Source organism: Protopterus annectens, chromosome 6.part0 (assembly GCF_019279795.1).
Source record: "Protopterus annectens isolate FY-2018-M chromosome 6.part0, PAN1.0, whole genome shotgun sequence".
Lineage (NCBI taxonomy): Eukaryota > Metazoa > Chordata > Ceratodontiformes > Protopteridae > Protopterus > Protopterus annectens.
The window spans coordinates 1986828378-1986844422 of record NC_056737.1 but is presented as its reverse complement, the minus strand read 5'-3'; the positions used below and the strand labels follow the sequence as shown (position 1 = coordinate 1986844422).

The 16045-nt window shown below is 42.3% G+C and overlaps 1 protein-coding gene across 1 annotated transcript in view; it reads left to right on the top strand.

Moving 5' to 3' along the window:
• Window positions 1–16045, top strand: part of LOC122805018 (acetylcholinesterase collagenic tail peptide-like) — a 951363-nt gene that overhangs the window by 461979 nt on the left and 473339 nt on the right. The window contains exon 12 of the mRNA XM_044075274.1: window positions 2752–2848. Coding sequence (XP_043931209.1) covers window positions 2752–2848 — 97 coding nt within the window. The remainder of the gene's footprint in view (window positions 1–2751; window positions 2849–16045) is intronic.

Here is a 16045-nt window from a genome sequence, read left to right as displayed (position 1 = left end):
AGCTATCCACACCCTTTCTGTAAGCCATAGGATCCATGGGGCCCTTACAGCAATTGAGAAATCCTGAAATCTTTTATATAGCATAAACTCTTGACATAGTTATAAGTCTGTTTCATATCCTTAAAGTATATTGTGTAATTATTTATCAAGATTAAAATGTGCACTCATTTTGTAAAGCTTATTGACAACCCATATGGCTGTAAATGAGAGGTGGGTGTATAACTGTGCTGCTTTGTAGGTTTCATTATTAAATGCGCACCAAATTTTGAGACATCTGATTGGTTTTTAGTTGTGTAGATATATATATATATATATGTATATATATATATATATATATATATATATATATGTGTGTGTGTGTGTGTGTGTGTGTGTGTGTACATAGATATACCCTCATACAGACACTCACCTCACCTATGCATGTGTGAGGGCACACCTATTCATACATAGGTGGTTACTGAGTTAGATATAAATTGATACATGTGCATGCATACATCTTTATCTGCATACTCATATATAGATAGATACTGAGATGGCTATACATTGTTGTGGTGATCCCCACATTTGTGTCTCCCTCTGAGATATGTCATATCATGAAAATAATGCAAGGAAAATGGTGTTGTCTTCCTGTATGTGCCCATCTGCTCTTGTCTATCTGAGGAAGTCCTTCTGCCTTCACCTGTGGAAGGCTGCTACCAGTCAATCTCATGTTTCCTCCAAGAAACGTTAAGTTTGCTACCAGAATGTCTGTCATTCCCTGCTCTCTCCACCTAGTTCTCCACTACCCAGGTCACTGCCCCAACCTGGGTCACTAATAGATACTTTGTCATTCCCTGCTCCCTCCATCCATTCCTCCAGTACGCAGGTCACTACCTAGGTGATTGGTGACTGGCAATGTAGATGGGAAATATACCTTAGTACTGGCACACTGATTGGTAAAACCAATATCATGAAACAAAATAAAGGTCCTCATATTATGCTTTTACTTGTATTAAAACAGTAATAGTCTATTAACATATAGGTATGTTAAAATAGATTGACTAATGGTGGATCAAAATATTGGTCTTCTCAGTCTTTACATTCCTGGATGTCTGTTTGTTCATAAACACAGAGTACAATTTGCACATATGATAGGAACCATGGATACACTGGCCATATCAGTTTATAGTCAATTGTTCTGATCAGCCAAGTTCATTATCACAGCTTCTTGAACATAACAGCTTCTATTTCAGATGCTCATATTACTTTTGCTTGGAATACATACAGGATGTGTCTTCTTACTAGGTGACTGATCTTCAGGCTTATATGAGAAATGGCAAGACGGGCTTTGCTTTATGTGTCCATAGCTTGTCTTTCTTTGAGGGGCAGTGACCTCATGGTTAGAATAGTAAGGTTTGGACAATGTGGAAAAGGAGGCTTGCCTTATATGTCATATAAGGGAACATGGGTGCTTGTTTCATATAGGGATTTTATTAATATTGTTGCATTTCTTTGTATTGCCTACAAAATCAAGTACTTGTGAAAGGAGTTTCTGAGTAGTTCAGCAAGGTAATGTTGTCAATGTGCTATGTTCCATATGTTGGTGCTTTGAGGAGATATGGTAGAATCACCCATACCAGGCTGCAGTGCAAGGCATATATTGGAAACAAACAAGAAAGTATGGAATGAAGCTTCATTGTTATGGCTGCACCTCTCCCAACAGTAATGTTCAAACATTAAGATAATTTTGTAGACAAATAAGCTTATTAAGCATGCAGTATGGAAACCTGTATACTATATGTCAGTTGTTTGCTAATTTGCACAGGCAGACTGTCACTCTTAAAGTGACACCCCAACCCCATGTTGAAAAAGGAGAAAAGGGGTTGTGGATGAATGGGTTCATTGCACATAGACAACAGGACTGTAATCTTAACTCCATATGTTACATTTGTCATCTCGGTGACCCACGGTAAGCCCTTCCTCAAGGCAAGCACCTGCATGAATGCACACACACACACACACACACACACACACACACACACACACACACACACACACACACACACACACACACACGTATACACACACTCTTACTCACTCAGACTTAATTGGGTTCTGGCCATGGAGGTATGAGTGCTGATTACTCATAAGCAAAAATATTACATGAACAGAAATAATGGAGATTCTGAGGATTATAACGAGATTACCAAAACAGATATAAATTCAAAATTACAAGGTTTTATGCAAACAGAACTATCACTGTTCTATTTATGACTACTCTAAAAGGAATATAGGATGGTTCATTGAAACCAAACCCTTCAACAACCATTTCCATGAGGCAGAATGTCCAAAAGGGCATTGATGTGAATTTGCAAATGGACAATGGGTTTTGCTTCCTCCCATACCACTTACATGCAGAGGAAGACCTCTGCACCCCCTTATTTATAGTTAATTCTGAGGTGAATGCAAAGTTAGTTTTAAGTAACATTCATCTGGCTATGAAGAGAGGCTCCTCTCAGGGTTGAGCACCATCTAGCCATACAGTATCACTCTAAAAGTATTGTTTGTGAATGGCTGCCAATATCAGGAAGCTGGCAATTTTTACTTATGCCAAATTATATTAGACTTGCAGATGGCTTATTAATTTTAATAAATAGTAATCAAGGTGCAATACTGTGAAAAAAAGTATATTGTAACATTAAATTTTATAAATTAATTTTACTGAAGATGATTAAAAATAATAAAATAAAAGACTATACAACTGTTTTACAGGGATTGAAAGGCGGCATTGGTTCACCAGGTACTCCTGGTCCTCATGGTCCTTCCGGTGTCATGGGCCCTCCTGGACCCATTGGTGCTCCAGGAAAAGGTAGGTTACCTAGTTTAAAAATTGTATTTTATATTTTGCCATAATCTGGTTTCTGTATATAAGTTTTGACTGGCATGTTCAGTCTTTTTCTGATTATGTTCTCATCATTAATCTCTGTTTTAAAAGAAAGTTACTAGGAATTATAGAATTCAAATTTTATTAAAAAATTCTGAAAATTCTGTTAGCAGTTAAAGAAAGGTTTAAATGTCTGCACCATGGGATAATGTCTTACATGAAGTAGTTTATAATGATGGCACTCCCTTTTTTCATGTGTTCCAGTACTACTCAGTATGTACCAATAACAATGTACTTCAATCTTCACAAGAGGAACATATTATTCTTTCATGTAAATATCTAGTTCCTAATTATACTACTAGTTACTTATGTTGAGAAGTGGTGCTGGGCAAAGAAAACAGTGAATGCTGAGGGAGTTGTAATCACTGGTTAGTTTGACTTTCTCTTCAGAGAGGGAGGCTATGGAAGACTGAACTATGTAGGAAAACTATTACTTTGATTTAATGTTATGGTTTCTGCTGTAGCAAGCTTTTTTCAGCCACCATGTTCTAGCTCATTAACCACCAAAAAGAAGAGTAATCATAGTGAATGAGTTGTGTCTATTTTATCTCTGATTATGTAGTGGTTTGGCCAGGGACCCTATGTCCAGGAGGTAGAATAGCATCTTATAGCTGAAATAAAACACTGGTCTGTTTGAGACTGCTGACTTGTCTCTCGTCTTGCCCACAGGTTTAATGTTTTGGTCAGTCTTCAGCCTTTTTATGGAAGCCATCACAACATGGGTGATGGCAAACAAACCTGGCATTCTTTTCTGTGCAATAGAATAACTCATCAGGCATACTTTCATTACTGAGTACTTGTTATACAGCAGTAGGTTTAGTACCTCTTTCAAGTAACACTACCTGTGGATTCATTATCTGGAATTGTTGAGGTAACTACCCTGTATAAATCAGTACCCTAAACCTTTCCCTTATTTGCTAAGTAGATCAGGTCTCTTATTTATATAATTGTTTTGTGTCAGCATTTTTGAAGTAAGGATGGTGAAATACCACAATGCATCCCATGCTACCAATGTGTAACAGGAATCTTCCTGTAGGGCTCATGTCCCATGCTACCAGTTTGCCACACAGACCTTTCTGCAGAGATCACATCCCATGCTATCAATCTGCCACAAAAATTCTGCAGCACTCTCATTCCATGCTATCAATCTGTCACATAGACCTTTCTGCAGTGCTCACATCCCATGCTACCAGTCTGCCAAGTAGACCTTTCTGCAGCGCTCACATCCCATGTTACAAATTTGCCACAAAGACCTTTCTGCAGAGCTCACATCCCATACTGTCAATCTGCCACATAAAACTTTCTGCAGTACTTATATTCCATGCTATCAATCTGCCACATAAACCTTTCTGCAGAGCTAACATCCCATGCTACCAATCTGCCACATAGACCTTTCTGCAGTGCTCACATCCTATGCTACTAATCTGATGCATAGACCTTTCTGCAGTCCTCACATTCCATTCTACCAATCTGCCACATAGACCTTTCTGCAGCACTCACATCCCATGCTACCAATTTGCTGGGTCTATATCAGTTAATCAAAAACCGAAATGATTGAACCACTATTCACTGAACCCTTTACATTAAAACCTCAAACCATCAAATGAACTTTTAATCAAAATTTTTCCCAGGACAAAATAACTCTCTGCCAATCTAGTGACCATCAAAAAAATAATAAAGTTTAAAACCCACCCAGGTGGGGGTCTGAACCCTCCCTTGCTAAATATACCAACTCTGAGATTGCATTACAGTGAGGAAAATGGCAAATTCCCAATGGTGGTTCAACCATTGTTTTGTCCTGAGAAAAACTTCCATTAAAAGTATGTTCCATAGTTTGAGGTTTCGATGTAAAGGGTTTGATCGTTTGGGTTTTCAGTTAAGTGATATAGACCCCAATCTGCCACCTAGACCTTTCTGCAATGCTCAAATCCCATGCTAACAGTCTACCACACAATGCTTTCTGCAGAGATCACATCCCATGCTACCAATCTGACACACAGACTTTTCTGCAGTGCTCACATCATATACTATTAATCTGCCACATAGGCCTTATTGCAGAGCTCACATTCCATGTTACTAGTCTCCCACACAGACCTTTCTGCAGTGCTCACATCCCATGCTACCAATCTGACACGGGTCTATATTAGATCAGCGGATGCTTAAAAAAGCAAACGCTGGTTGATCGAACTTATGTAAGTAAAAACTTACAATCTCAAACTGTCAGATCAGTGATTTTTTTTCCTAAGGAAAAAAATCGCTGATCCAAAACACATACACACAACACAAGCACACCAAACAAACAGCAATCCACACACATACACCTAAAATCTGACCCCTAACCCTACATTAAACTATACACACACCACTAACTATCCACTTACCTTAACCCAAACCCTAACCCTAAGGTCCGTCATTATCGCACACTCACCTCACCCGCTTCCTAACCCTAACTCACCTAACCCGCCCTAACTCTCACGTCCACACAATCGCACACATACCTAACCCGCGCCCTAACCCTAACTCACCTAACCTGCCCTAACACTCACATCCGCACAATCGCACACTTACCTGAATTCGTCCCGTAACTTTCCACCACAGCACTGAAAATACTGAAGCAACAGAAACGGACAACCAAATTCTTTCCCTAGGAAAAAATGTGGGTTTCTGTTGCTTCGATATTTTAAACAATCGCTTACATAAATTCGATCAATCAGTGTTGGCTTTCTTAAGCATTTACTGATCTAATATAGACCCTCTGACACATAGGGGGTAATTCAATAAAGTCTGCATGGAGCTATTCTCCATGTAGGCATAGTGGTGCAGCCCGAACATGGAGTTTGGAGACAGAGCAATCCAGGAAACAAAGTTGGGGGTGTGCACAAGCCTCCCAGCACTATGCTGCCATGGATGTGATTGTGGAATGTAAATCACCTCATTTGCTGGTGAAAATCATGCAAATGAGGTAATTTACCAATCCAGGAGCCTTGTCTGTAGTAAGAATGTATGAGGGAAGTAACTGTGTGCTGGAATCCAAAAAAAAAAAAACGGGGCTGTGACAACTAAAAGTAAAGCATGTATTAGGTGCATTAGGCATGCCAATGGCCAAAACTATGGCTATTGGCATGTAAAACTGATGCAAAATGTAAAAAAATCAAGTTTTTTTTTTTTTGGCACATATGACATGTTTAAGCAGAGCGCAGCAACATGCAAACATCCGATCTTGCAAAAATAAAATTAAAATAGTAAAAGGGGAGTATTTTATCATGGTGTGGATGGGAGGAGAAATGGCATAGGGGTTATCCTGAAGGAACAGTATGTTAAAAGTGTTTTGGAGGTGAAAATAGTGTTGGATAGAGTGATGTTTATGAAGCTGGAAATTGATGGTGTAATGACGAAAGTTGTTAGTGCATATCCTCCACAAGTTGGGTGTGCGATGGATGAGAAGGAAAAATTTTGGAGTGAGTTGGATGAAGTGGTGATGACTGTACCCAAGGGTGAGAGACTGGTGATTGGAGCAGATTTCAATGGGCATGTTGGTGAAGGGAACAGAGGGGATGAGGAAGTGATGGGTAGGTATGGTGTTAAGCAAAGGAATGCAGAAGGTCAGACGGTAGTGGATTTTGCTAAAAGGATGGACATGGCTGTGGTGAATACGTATTTTAACAAGAGGGAGGAGCATAGGGTGACATACAAGAGTGGAGGATGATGCATACAGGTGGATTATATCTTATGTAGAAGGGCCAGTCTGAAGGAGATTGGAGACTGTAAAGTGGAGGCAGGGGAAAGTGTAGTTAGGCAGCATAGGATGGTGGTTTGTAGGATGACATTGGTGATCAAGAAGAGGAGGATGCATGTGAGGGCAGCACCAAGGATCAAATGGTGGAAATTGAAAAAGGGTAATTGTGAAGTAGAGTTCAGGGAAGAGTTAAGACAGGTACTGGGTGGCAGTGAAGTGTTACCGAATAGCTGGGTAACTACAGCAGCGCTAGTAAGAGAGATGGCTAGAAAGGTGCTTGGTGTGACATCTGGAAAGAGGGAGGAGGACATGGAGAATTTGTGGTGGAATGAAGAAGTACAGGAGAGTATACAGAGAAAAAGGTTGGCGAAGAAGAAGTGGAATTGTCAAAGAGATGAAGAAAGTAGACAAGAGTATAAGGAGATGAGATGCATGGCAAAGAGAGAGGTGGCGAAGGCTAAGGATAAGGCGTATGAAGAGTTGTATGAAAGGCTGGGCACTAAGGAGGGAGAAAAGGACCTGTACCAATTGGCTAGACAGAGGGACCAAGCTAGTAAAGATGTGCAGCAGGTAAGGGTGATAAAGGATAATGAGGAAAATGTACTCACAAGTGAGGAGAGTGTGTTGAGCAGATGGAAAGAGTACTTTCAGGGGCTGATGAATGAAGAGAATGAGAGGGAGAGAAGGTTGGATGATGCGCACAGTGAATCATGAAGTGCAGTGGATTAGCAAGGAGGAAGTAAGGATAGCTATGAAGAGGATGAAGAATGGAAAGGCATTGGTCCAGATGACATACCTGTAAAAGCATGGATCTGTTTAGGTGAAATGGCAGTGGAGTTTTTAACTAGATTGTTTAATGAAATCTTGGAAAGTGAGAGGATGCCAAAGGAATGGAGAAAAAGTGTTTTGGTACCAATTTTTAAGAATAAGGGTGATGTGCAGAGCTGCAGTAACTACAGAGGGATTAAATTGATCAGTCACAGCATGAAGTTATGGGAAGGAGTAGTGGAAGCTAGGTTAAGAAGGGAGGTGATGATTAGTGATCAGCAGTATGGTTTCATGCTGGGAAAGAGCACTACAGATGCCATGTTTGCTCTGAGAGTGTTGATGGAGAAGTACAGAGAAGGTCAGAAGGAGTTGAATTGTGTCTTTGTGGACTTAGAGAAAGCATATGACAGGGTGCCTAGAGAGGAGTTGTGGTATTGTATGAGGAAGTCTGGAGTGTTAGAGAAGTATGTAAGAGTGGTACAGGATATGTACAAGGGTAGTGTGACATTGGTGAGGTCTGCGGTGGGAGTGATGGATGTGTTCAAGGTGGAGGTGGGATTTCATCAAGGATCAGCTCTGAGCCCTTTCTTATTTGCAATGGTGATGAACAGGTTGACAGATGAGATCAGACAGGAGTCCCCGTGGACTATGATGTTTGCAGATGACATTGTGATCTGTAGTGAGAGTAGGGAACAGGTGGAGGAGACCCTGGAGAGGTGGAGATATGCTTTAGAGAGAAGAGGAATGAAGGTCAGCAGGACTAAGACAGAATATGTGTGTGTGAATGAGAGGGAGGATAGAGGAATGGTGAGGATGCAGGGAGTAGAGGTGGCAAAGGTGGATGAGTTTAAATACTTGGGATCAACAGTTTACAGTAATGGTGAGTGTGGAAGAGAGGTGAAGAAGAGAGTACAGGCAGGATGGAGTGTGTAGAGAAGAGTGTCAGGAGTGATTTGTGACAGACGATTACCAGTAAGAGTGAAAGGGAAAATCTACAAGAGGGTAGTGAGACCAGCTATGTTATATGGGTTGGAGACAGTGGCATTGACAAAAAGGCAGGAGTCAGAGCTTGACATGGCAGAGTTGAAGATGTTAAGATTTTCACTGGGTGTGACAAGGATGGACAGGATTAGGAATAAGTATATTAGAGGGTCAGCCCAGGTTGGAAGGTTTGGAGACAAAGCCAGAGAGGCAAGATTACATTGGTTTGGACATGTTCTGAGGAGGGATGCAGAGTATATTGGGAAAAAGATGCTAAGGATGAAGCTGCCAGGTAACAGGAAAAGAGGAAGGCCTAAGATAACGTTTATGGATGTGGTGAGAGAGGACATGCAGGTGGCTGGTGTGACAGTAAAAGATGCAGAGGACAGGAAGAAATGGAAACAGTTGATCCACTGTGGCGACCCCTAATGGGAGCAGCTGAAAGAAAAGAAAAGGAGAGTATTAAAGTTAAAATGAATTTCCCCATTATACAGGCCAATGTGCAGACTCATACAATGGCAGGTTATAGTGGTTGCTAAGGACATGGGCGCTTGTGTAGTGCTGTAACTAGGGTATACACAATTAGGTGTATGCAAATAAGCTAAGTTTACTGAATAGCAAAATGGGCCACCATGTCTGCAGGTACCTAACCATGTAGGGGCTACAACGTGGTGGTGTAGGCAGAAGAGGTAGCTGACATGAAAATAGGGTGTGTCATGCTTTGTGTAAGCACATTGGAGCTCAGTGGCTTCTGTTTGTACTCAGCTAAGTACAGCTAAGTAGGGGTGTGTGTGTCTGAGGCTGCTAAGCTGTGCTTAGCTGGTTAGAGAAATTCTGAACATGGTCACGTACAGGGGAGGGTCCCTTTCTGCTCAGCAGTGTTTACACTAGCTCCATGGGTTTGCATGGAATGCCGCTTGGCTTAAAACTGGAGGAAATTGAAAAAATAAAAAGAAATAGCAGGCAAAAGGCAATCAACTATAAATGACTAGTAAGGACTCTGCCACTCACAGTGGGCCATTCAAACCCCTCAATAATGTAGCTGGCAGGCGGAATATATCATAGTCAGACAATCACACAGGCTGCATCTGCAGCACACTAGTATAAAGTATCCAGACACCCTTCAATTTGATTTCCCCACATACTCTGCACCATTGGAGTACACACTTGGGAATTTTAACTGACAAAATTATAGGGGCTGCTGCTGCTCTACTACATGTCTACATGCTACAGACTGAGGGCGGTGATGAGGATGATGCTGACAGCTGGCCCAGACTGAGGAGGAGAAGAGTGTTCAGACCCAGGTTAACCTTTCAGGGGCTACATGAGCTGGAGATAGAGCACTACAGGGTGGACATACTACAGCAACTCACTGAGCTCTGCCAGCCTCACCTCAGACCCAGCACCAACAGAGGGGGACCCATCCCAGTGGAAAAAAAGGTATGTGTATCCTAAAGAATACTAGCTACAGGTACTTTCCAAAGACCTACTGGGAACATCATAGGGATCTCACAGGCATCTGCATCCAGGGTACTCCACCAGTTCCTGGATGTCATGCTAACACATGCCAGTGAGTATATTTATTTCCCCAACAGCCCTGAGGAGAGGGCCATCAATATGCATCATTTCCACTGTGTAGCACACTAACCAGAGGTACTGTGTGCCATAGACTACACTCATGTGCACATCAAATCACCCCCCAGTGAGGAGGTAAAGTCTCCGTCAACCACAAAGGCTATCACTCCATCAACTGCCAGGTCATGTGCATTGCCCAGGGCATTATCATCAATGTGTGTGCTGGCAGCCCTGGCAGTTTTCATGACTCTCACATCTGGCATGCCTCACAGCTGTACCAGGCATTTGCTAGGGGGGCCATCCCATATGGCCATCTAGTAGGGGATGCTGGTTATGCACTGGAATTGTGGATGATGACATCCATCAGAAATTCACACACACCCAATGAAGAATGCCATAATGAGGCATATGCACAAACTAGAAACATCATAGAGTGTGTGTTTGGGATACTCAAGTCACGGTTCTGCTGCTTTGACATATCTGATGGAGTCCTGCAGTACTCTCCAGCCACATGTGCACACATGTTCATAGCTTCTGCCATGTTACATAATATCATCCTGTGGAAACAGCTGCAGCAGGAACATCACAGGGAAGGGAGGACACAACCTCCCACCATTGCCAAGATCATCACAGGCACAGTGGGACTTGGAGGACGAATCCCCTCAGCCTGTCCCTGTAAGCAGATGTAGGCATGCCAAGTATGCCCTGGCCTTGGCAAAGAGGCAATGCATAACACATACACTGACACCGTAGGGGCCCAGGGACTGACACTTCACTCCAACTTACACACACACAGTAAAAGGGATGCGATATGTATCACACTACCTGTACCTTACCATGTATAGGCTGTGTACTGTGTGCATCCGACAGAGTCAGCTCTGAAGCACCCTCCTCCCAACTGCTGCAGGCACAAGGTAAGCTACTCTTCTTAGCAACAAATGAATGGAGTAGTAGATTGTAGTAGCATAACCATGGTATTGCTGCATGCTTGCAAGGGAATGGGGTGGGCTACTAGGATAGCAGCAGACAACTGACAGCTATGTGGGACAACAGAAAATGTTCACCAAGTACTGGCAGCCACAGAATATGCAGTAGTCCCCAAGGCGCCACAACCCACTGCAGTATATGTGGAAGACTAAGAAACTGCAGGGTCATAGGTCACATGCATGGATGTCAATGTTGGAGCCCCATACACACCTCTCAGCCTCTCACAGCAAGTCATCTGTACAAAGCCATAAAGAAATGTGTGGCAAAGGCCCCCAAATACGGACAGTAATGAAATATTGCTCTGACAAATGTAGACAGTGATATTAGAACAGGTCTTGCTGTTGCATTAAGTCTATGAAGGGTAAGAGATCAAAAACTCAAATATCTGTCATTACCTTTTAAATCCAATCTGTAATGATATGTCAGTATTTTCCAAGACAACCACAATACTGTGATAAATGGACCTGAAATATGAAGCAAACATCTGGACAGTCTGTGGTAATTTGTACAATTGAAATGTATACCCCCCCCCAACACACCCGTGTTCTCATAGAAATGCAGTAACATTTTTGCTTGTAGAGTAATAGCAGACCACACATTCCCACAGGTATCCCAATCAACTTGCTAACTTGTTCCATGTCCACAATATGCAGGGATCAATGTGCTATGTCTGTGCATGGTTAATACTGTCAGGAAGTAGACAGCACTTACTGTTGGCTGTTGTCGCTTAGTGGTCTAAGTACAGTCCTGTGGTTGACAGGGTCTATGCTTCCAGACTGGCCATGCTAACTATTTTGCATGTCAGCTACACCTACAGTAGGAGTTGAACACACTGTCCAGAACTCAATATTTGTTACTGCAAGAAAGCTGGACAATGGAGGGACAGGGGGGGCACACATATGGACAGTACACAGGTCTGAGTAACCTACACAGTGCCTACTACAACAGGAAGTTGTGACAAGTTATTCGAGTGCCAGGATATAAAGGCTGCCACGTCACTGTGTCAGTACTGACAACAAGTAAGTGGGCACCATCCATACTCGCGGAATGACTGGGTCTCACAGAGTGTCCGCACATATGCCTCATATATCTGTTCTGCTTGTCATAACATTGCATTTGAAACAAAACAGGAACTGCAACAGTACTTAGAATTCAAAAACGCCAAGCAGATAACGAAGATAGTACACTCGCCACCACAAGAAATGGTCCCAAAAACTGCAGTCCAATCCACTTATTGTTGAAAACACTTTATTCGAATTAAAACAGATGTAAATGCCTGAACGCCTTATAGTCAAGAACACCCACTGCGTTTTCGTCAACTTCTTTGACTTCCTCAGAAACAATTGATTGTTTATATTGTTTCTATTGTTTGTGATTCTATTGATTGTGAATATTGTTTCTGAGGAAGTCAAAGAAGTTGACGAAAACGCAGTGGGTGTTCTTGACTATAAGGCGTTCAGGCGTTTACATCTGTTTTAATTCGAATAAAGTGTTTTCAACAATAAGTGGATTGGACTGCAGTTTTTGGGACCATTTCTTGTGGTGGCGAGTGTACTATCTTCGTTATCTGCATAACATTGCATTTGCCTGACAAACTATTGGCAAACCAGTAAAGTTGATGTGAAAACACCAATGACAGACAGTAGAGATGCAGATGTCATCGCCAAAAGTAATTGCAAGCTAATACAAAACTGTTCCACCACCTGTGTACATTTGGAAGAGCAATATTAAGAGCCTGCCACCATGTCTGGGCCTGTGTCTGTTATATATGGGCCTGTCCAGATGTCCATCTGTAACAGTCTGACAGCTATGGGCAACCTGTAGCCTTACAATAACAGCGCAATACAAACTGTCTAAGGACCACAGCAGATCTATGGGGCACAATGATGGACAGCCCGCTAAACAGGTACAGTCAGAGGTGTGAGGTCTGTAACCCTGTGTGTGATGTTATAACTTCTACCCCACTCACACCATAACTACAAATACATAACAGCAGCAACTGTGGACAAAGGCTGTGACTGCACTACAGAAGGGCTAAGAGACACATATAAGGGGGAGGGAAATCACTGGCCCGACAAACATAGAAAGTTTACACTAAAACAATTTCTGCTGTAACATAGTTCCCTGCAGTATATGGAGTCAATAAACAAATGCCTGTCAGTGCTCTATCATCACATTCCTCTATACTGATCTGCCACTCACATACCAGGAAATCACAGTGTTATGTAGAATATACCACACATATTATGGAAAACTGTGCTCAGTCCAATGCACACTGTACCCACACCAGGATATGACTCAGTTAATAAGGATAACACACAGCCAGGAGATTCCTCACAGTATCTCACTGAGGTGCTGGACTGTTTACACAGCTACATCAGCCATTCAGCTTTAGCACACAAAATCCTGGACTGGACTACAGCTACTTTTGGAATGGAGTCCAACTCTTACTATTGAAGGTCTTACTGGGCATGCTCCTACACTTAGAGAATTATAGCTCATGTATAAACCCACATCTGACTATACAACTCTGTTGTCCAGATATGTCTTTGCATACAGACAGCTATGTTCACCTTAACTGTGTCTCACCACCCCCTTCAGACAGGATTACCCACAGCTATCTGGAGGTGGCACATATGTAACATATCTGCATCTGAGTGTGATAAGCATATATATATATATATATATATATATATATATATATATATATATAGGTAACATATACAAATATATCAATTATAGACAGGCAGAGACAGGGGGGAAGGAGAGACAGACAGAGATGGATAGAGAGAGAGAGAGAGAGAGAATGACAGACAGATAGGCAGACAGACAGACAGAGAGAGAAAGAGAGACACCCTGAAAGCCATAGAGTGATGCCGTCATGCAAACAGTTGCACACCAATAGGCACCACTGGCACATGCTAGTAAGAAGATGACCTCTATTGTGTAATAGTAGACAGGTAGGGGTTGTAATCTCACCTCACTTGCCTTGTGTGTGTGTTTGTAGGTTAAAGTATTTTGAGGCCTTTTCCAGCCAGTAAACTTCAAAACTGCCCTACTTTACAAGGCTTGCTGATGTCATCAACCTTAGAAGTACCTTTGGACACTCTCCATCCCTATAAGCTCCGTGGTGCACACAGTAACTACATAGCACTATAGTAGAAATAACTAGATAAGTAGGGGTTCTAATCTCAGCACTGGCAACTGTGTGTGTTTGTAGGTTAATGTGTTTTGAGGCCTTTCCCACCCAGTGCACTTCCCATAGCATTACTTTACAAGGCGTGCTGATATCATTCACCTTAGAAGTACCTTTGGACACATTCCAACCCTATAAGCTCTGTGGCATGTGCGATAACTACATAGCACTATGGTACAAATAACTAGATAGGTAGAGGTTTTAACCTTAGCACTGGCAACTGTGTGTATGAGTGTGTGTGTGTGTGTGTGTGTGTGTGTGTGTGTGTGTGTGTGTGTGTGTGTGTGTGTGTGTGTGTGTGTGTGTGTGTGTGTGTGTGTGTGTGTGTGTGTGTGTGGGTTTGTGTAAGAACCATATTCCCTGTGTGTGTTGGTTATACCATTTTGAGGCGTGTTCTACCCTGGTGCCCCCCCCCATTGCAGTACTTTACAAGGCCTGCTGATGTCATTCACCTTAGAAATACATTTGGACAGTTGTCAGCCCTATAAGCTCTGTGGCATGTGGGGTAGATATGTAGCATTACAGTACAAGTAAGTAAACAGGTAGGAGTTCTAATCTCAGCACTGGCAACTGTGTGTGACTGTTTGCATGTGTGTGAAACCCATATACCATGTGTGTGTTGGTTATACCATTTTGAGGACTGTTCCATCCTGGTGCCCCCCATTGCAGTACTTTACAAAGCCTGCTGATGTCATTCACCTTAGAAGTACCTTTGGACACTCCTCAGCCCTGTAAGCTCTGTGACACGTGCAGTAGCTGCATAGCACTGTAGCACAAATAACTAGATATGTAGGGGGTTCTAATGTCAGCACTAGCAACTGTGTGTGACTGTGTGTGTGAGAGACCCATACCCCCTATGTGTGTTGGTTATACTATTTTGAGGCTTGTTCCACCCTGGTGCTCCCCCCGCATTGCATTACTTTACAGGGCCTGATCATGTCATCAACCTTAAATCCATTGTTGGACATGTTCTATGCATATAAGCTCTGTGGGGCATGCGATAAGTAGACATCACTATAGTACATACAAGTAGGTAGGTAGGGGTTTGAATCTCAATACAGCCAACTATCCCTTGTGTGGATTGGTTATATAATTTTAAGGCATGTTGCCCCCCTCCCCATGGCATTACTTTAAAGAGCCTGTTGATGTCATCCACCTTACATGCACCATGTTAAATGCTACCGGTCATACCACTCATCTGTATAGATGTATGCAGAATGTCCAGATGTTTGCAACATATATGTGCTCCGTGTCTCCTAACAATGGGGTTTTATGACAAATCATTGGCAAATACATGACAGTTGCTGTGGTTACAGACATGTCAGCTTCAGACGTCATACCCGTCTGAAACGTCATGCTGATGCAAAGTCTGTTACCCTATCACTTGTCCAGGTTTGTAAGAGCAATATTTGAGAACAGTCACTATTTTGGTTGGTTTATTCCACCATCCATAAAGGCATTCCCAAAATTAATGGGTGTAGGAGGTTGTGAGTTATGTCCCTGGCATATAATCTCCATGGCGCATACAATATGTACGTAGCCCTATAGTACATACAAGTAGATAGGTAGGGGGTTCTAATCTGACAGTTGTCAACTGTGAGTGTATGTGTTTCTGTATGCATATCCCCTGTGGCTGTCTTGCCTGTGTGTATGCAATGATTATACCATTTTTTGGGCCTGTTCCACCTTGTTAACTCCCCCATTGCCAACCTAGTCACTGCCCTAACAGATGCCATCCACCTTACAAGCACAGTTACACATTTGCTAACACAAAGGCACTGTGGCACATGCAATACTCATGTCAGTCTGTATTGTACATAACTAGATAGGTAGGTCTTTTAATCAGAAAAGTGTCAACTCTGTGTGTATGTGTATTTCA